At 37.1% G+C, this 6,000-nt stretch overlaps 1 protein-coding gene across 1 annotated transcript; it reads left to right on the top strand.

The window, feature by feature from the left end:
• Nucleotides 1–929: 929 nt before the first annotated feature.
• On the top strand, nt 930–1,751 carry LOC120349693. The gene has a single exon (XM_039420207.1). It carries the CDS (start codon nt 930–932, stop codon nt 1,749–1,751), a length of 822 nt encoding a protein of 273 aa, XP_039276141.1.
• The last annotated feature ends 4,249 nt before the right edge of the window (nt 1,752–6,000 follow it).

Raw genomic sequence — 6,000 nt, 5'->3', positions numbered from 1 at the left:
CGGTTCGCGTCTCTACGATTCAGAATCTTACAGCAGATTTTACATGGAAACATGTCACTACGAAACATAATCCTGCTGACCTAATTTCGAGAGGCTGCACTCCAACAACACTCATCAACAGTTCACTTTGGTGGAACGGCCCGTCTTGGTTGTCCAAGCAAGAAGCTACATGGAATGACATCTCCTGTAATGTTGCAATCATCCGTCCTATCTCATCACATGCCACTAGAGTCACAACTTCAGTGTTGAACAATATCATTCATAAATTGTCTGATTATCATCGCATCACCCGTTCAACAGCATACGTTCGTCGTTTCATCCATAACATCACTCGACGTCATCATCCTGATCAGCGCAGATGTGGTCTACTCACAGTAGAAGAAATTCAAGAGGCAGAAATTGCGATCATCCGCACGGTTCAAGCAGAAGCATTCACAGAAGAGATTCGTCTTCTCCATCAAGGCAGAGAATTGCTTCCGTCTAGTTCCTTGAAAGCGCTATCGCCATTCATTGACAATGACTCATTATTGAGAGTTGGCGGCAGATTGAGTCAATCGGACTTGCCGTACGACTACAAACATCAAATCATCTTGCCTTCTAAGCATCGTTTCACTCGTGCGCTCATCATGTCATATCATCGACGTCTTTCTCATGATGGAGTTCAGAGCACCATGACTTCATTACGTCAGCGTTATTGGATACTATCTACTCGTCGTACAGTCAAATCAGTTTTGAAATCCTGCCATTTATGTTTTCGCTTCGCCAAATTTCGTTCGGAACAAATCATGGGACAACTTCCTCCTGTCAGAATACAGTCTGATTTTCCATTCTATAACTCTGGCATAGATTATGCTGGACCGTTTTCATTACTTGTTGGTTCCAAGAAATCACGCACATATTCGAAAGCTTATTTAGCTATCTTCGTCTGCATGGTCACGAAAGCAGTACACGTAGAAGTCGTCTCAGAGTTGACAACGAAAGCCTTTATTGCGGCACTCATTCGCTTCTCATCACGTCGTGGTATTCCACACTCCATATTTTCGGACAATGCAACCACGTTTGTAGGTGCAAACAATGAACTACAAGATCTACATCAGTTTTTTGAGTCATCTAAAACTCAACAAGATATTCATAACTACACGTCGGTTCTCAATATCAAGTGGCACTTCATTCCACCTCGCGCCCCATCTTTTGGAGGTCTATGGGAGAATGCTGTCAAGAATTTCAAGAAAATTTTCAAAGTCGTCACATTCAATCATATTCTTAATTTTGAAGATATGACTACATTCGCAGCTCAAATTGAAGCTATCCTTAACTCTCGTCCACTCGTACCTCTTACAGAGGACCCTCAAGATCTTCAGTATCTCTCGCCAGGTCACTTCTTAGTTGGTCGCCCATTGACTGCGTTGCCTTTCCATTGCCCACCCACCACCCATGTCGATAACAGGTGTCGTTGGAAACTTCTTCAAAAAATCACTCAAGAACTTTGGGACAGATGGTCTAAGGAGTACTTAGTCACACTTCAACGCAAGCACAAATGGCTTACTGAATCGGACAATCTCACAGTTGACACCATGGTTCTTCTGAAAGATCTCAATTCTGCTCCTTCCACATGGAAGTTAGCTCGCATCATTGAAACCCATCCAGGTGCTGATGGAAAAGTTCGTGTTGTTACAGTGCAGACTGCACATGGTAGGTTCAAGAGAGCCATCTCTAGTCTCGCTCCGCTTCCAGCATTTGAAGATGATTAATTTGGTAGTCTTTCACTACTTGTCCTTTTTGTATTAGCATTTATTCATCATGTTATCCACCTATTATTCGTATTGCTCGTATATTTCTATTCGACTCATCTAACATATATGTATTTTTTCGTACTCATCATTTTTTTGCACTCGCTACGTCTTGGTTGACAAGACTTGTTCCTGCATCGAGGGGGGAGCTTTATGTTAGATTTCGTCTCATATTTTAGCCAGTCTTATGGTCGTCCATCTTGTTTTTGTAGCATTTGAATCTACCGCTGCTACAGTCCGCAGACAACTTTCTCACGTGTCATGCGATCTCTGACGTCACGGTTTCATTGATCGCTTGATCGATAGTAGCGCTAGTTGTCGTCTGCTTCTTTCAATGTTTTCTAGTTTAATATTCGTCTATAAGTATTTTGAATTGTATTTTCATTGTTTTTGAACCTCCTTTGGTATACTTCAACAGTCACTTCAACCTCAACACCTTCAGTTCGCTTAATATCGATTTTATATTTTCACTTCATTCGTTGAGTTTGTGCTCATGACTGCCGTTGACGTCATGTTTCCGCTATTGGGCAGTTCCTGTCTCTTCAACCAGTTTTTGGCAAGAAGACTCACTCTCTTTGTACAGTCATACGATGTAACATCTTAGTTTAACGCGTCCATCTTTGGAAAACTTTATCCATTTTCATCATTCATTATGTCCTAGTTTGTGTGCTTATTCGAGAACCATTCAACGCATTTTTCATCAGTGAACGTTTTTCAACCATATTTTCTATGAATTTAACTTACCTTTCGGGACTTTTCTACTAAGCGTCCTTTTTGCAAATCACGCCATGCTTTCTGCGTACAACGTTTTTCAATTATTCATCACATTATTATTATGAACTGTAAGTAATTTCAACATGAATTCCACATGAACTTTCAACAATCCTCAATATGAACTTTTGATTTATTATTTATCACTTCAATTTTACTGAGCATCAGTACACATTTTTTAGCGGTTACATTCATTCATCTTGTATGCTCATAGGAGATACATTTTTCAACTTGGGAAGTCTTGTGCAAGTGCAGCTTACCTTATTCAACATTTCAACTCAGGAAATTTGCGCAAGTGCAGTTTGCCTTTCATTGTCAACCGCTACTCATTTTTAGCTACTCAGTCTTAGCTACTCATCAGTTATTTAGTCGAACTTTGTCAATCTCAATTCTTACTGATGCCAGTGATTTCAGTCGTCAAGAACATTTTATCTCTTTTTTCAAATATTTATTCACTGCAATTACATCAACTTTAGGACATAACCTCAAACATTATTCTACTTAACTCATGGTGGAACTTTTTCCAATTAACATTCAACCAGTGAAACTCATTCAATTTGTGAAGTGCCCATTCGTCGTTATATTCATTATCAATTTAATATTGGAACAGTCTCAACTTTCAATATCTCAACGTATTCAAGTCAAGTTCTCTTCCGCATCGGTCATCGTTTATCAGGATATAATCAAGATATCTTCATCGTTCAACTTCTATTAGCCCAGCAGCTGTCTGCAACTACAATGTACTTGACAGGAGTCAAGTTTCATCCTCGGAATTTGAGTCACCGTAGGCCTATCACTTTGGCAACACATCATTAATTATTCAGGGAAGTCTTATTCTATTATTCACATTTTTGTACTTACCCTCTCAGAGGCACTGTGTTTACTGGTAGTCTTCATCCCATCAATTTTGTTCCTGATTAACTTTTATTCCTAAATAATAACTATTTAAATACTATCAATCATTCAATTTTTTATCTTCTATTATTATTACTTATGTGTTCTACATATAGTAATATTCCCCATGTAACTTGACATGCGTTAAGCTGTCATTTCCCAGCCCGCTTATGTAATACAATATGCTGAGCTTCGTCTCCTTTCAATATTGTATTTGGTATTTTTCAACCTTTTCTATTTTTAATTATTAATCGAACCTTCAGTTCTGGACAGACTTTCTGCTCCTTCTGCTTACATTATAGCCAAGTTGCTATATTTGTCCTCTTTCAGTGTTACATAGTCAACAGCTTGAAAGCTTCAGGTACGATTGGATTCTACCTAAACTGAATTCCTAGTTTTCATTTTTTGTGAAATTAGGTAATTGTTCATATTCATATAATTTCTGTATTTTCATACCTTTAAGATTACTAAGAATTTTGCAGGACTTTTATCTAGGATTTTTGTCTCTCGACTGATTTTATTAGTCAGGTTAAGATTCTCATATTTACTATCATTTTTCAAGTATTCTAAATTTTATTCATTTTAAACATTGCTAAATTTTGTACGTTCAATTCAATCTTTACTCATTGTCATTATTGTTCTATTATTAGTTTCAGCATCAATATACTCTTTGTGTATTTCAATATTAACATTGATATCCCAACTTTATCTTTGTATTACTCAATCTTTTGCGCTCACAGAGGTAACATCATTTTGAAACATTGTATCAGTATTCTTAAACGTACTAGCAAAAAGTCTAGGTACAATAAACAACTTGAGTGCATTCCTAATTCTTTTTATTTTAATTACAACTACATTAATTTTAAGCATTCCAATAGTTACATTCAAATATCAGCATTACATACGGATAATAAGAAACTTATTATCTATCATTCTTCAATTATTAGTCATCATTATTGCACTTCCTTTGTGCATTCTACTTGTGCTCAGACGCACAGTAAACCAGAGGTATTTTTTCGGATCTACACATTCAAGGTTTGTAAATCCGCTCATAGCAAATAATGAAAAGCTGTCAGTGCCTAGATCAGATATAGATCTCATCTATACTCCTCCACACAGTCCACTACTTTGCAGATCGGCCTTACAACCCGGTCTACTGACAGTCAACAATGGTGTTCCATATATCCTTACAATCCACTCTTCAAATGAAAAATATTTTATAGATTGGGATTTACAATAAAGAAATGAACTATTCTAGTACTGTATATATTTATGGTATCTGTGAATGACATTCAAACGAACTCAACTCCAGGTCTCTTATAACTCACGTCTAGTTGATGTTTCTACAGACTACTCCTGATAATTTCAACACCCAAGTTTGCTAATTAGTTCAGCCCTACACAAATTTGCCAACTGAAAACTTAGTTACCCTCAGTCTCTGATTCATTGTGTTTCCACAACTTTATTCTTTGATAGAATCGGTGGATAATTTACTCAATCTGAAACTCAAGTGAAAACAGTGTACTTTGAAAGTGAGAGAGAGAGAATTCGGGTTGAGCTGAGAGCAAACATGAGAGGGAGAGTGAGAGAGAGTAGTTGGTTCTTGGTCGACTGGAGGAGATAGTTGAAATACTGTTGACAGAACGGAGCCCGCATCTTGCATGAAGCTGTTCTCTGTTCTGGAGGAGTTCTCCGAGTAGAGTATAGAAAAGCAGCGAGCAAAGAGAAACATTTGGGTCTGGAGTCTCGACCAAGTCCACATTTGCTTCGATGGCGGAGGGTGGAGGGAAGCTGCTGATTCGACACTGCTTGATCAGCTGTCGTCAACTACACCCATGTCGTGTATAATGTGGGTGTTAAACATCTCTCATAATATTGACACATCGTTCTTCAACTTCCAAAAACACTGTAGCAACATCTTATGATTGCGGGCTCATCAGAGTCCTTTGTAGATATATCTAATACATCCACAATTTTTCTCTCAAACATAGGCCTACATATCCCTCTTGATACTGAGGAAGGATCAACCAGATGGATTTGATAATTAGTGCTGTAATTGAATTGAAATTTCCACAAAAGTGATAATTCAAGTAGACCTGTGACAAATAAATAAATAAATAAATAAATTTTATTGTCGTAGACCAATATAGGTAATTGACAAAGTCATGGTAATACAATTACGAAATAATAAAGTCAAAACAATAGTTTAAAGTCACAAAGTAGAATTACATCAAGTAGAATCGAAAAACTCTGTCAAACAATAGAAAGGTCTCAAAACCAGCCACTCAAAAAGTAATTTTTTAAAAATAACAATATTTTCACAACATTTGATATCCAATGGCAACTTATTGTACATTCTCAAGCCTATGCTGTCATAGTGTTTCATGCTTATGACAAGACGTTGATATGGAATATCAATGTGGTCTTTTTTCCTGGTGTCATAAGCATGAATATTGGATCTTTTATTCAAGCTATGGAGATTCTTTCTAGTGTACATGATTACTTGAAATATATAGAGATTTATGACAGTCAATATTTTTGTTTT

The sequence above is a fragment of the Nilaparvata lugens genome, chromosome 2 (assembly GCF_014356525.2).
Source record: "Nilaparvata lugens isolate BPH chromosome 2, ASM1435652v1, whole genome shotgun sequence".
Lineage (NCBI taxonomy): Eukaryota > Metazoa > Arthropoda > Insecta > Hemiptera > Delphacidae > Nilaparvata > Nilaparvata lugens.
The sequence above is the reverse complement of the archived record's forward strand: the minus strand, read 5'-3'. Positions and strand labels throughout refer to the sequence as shown.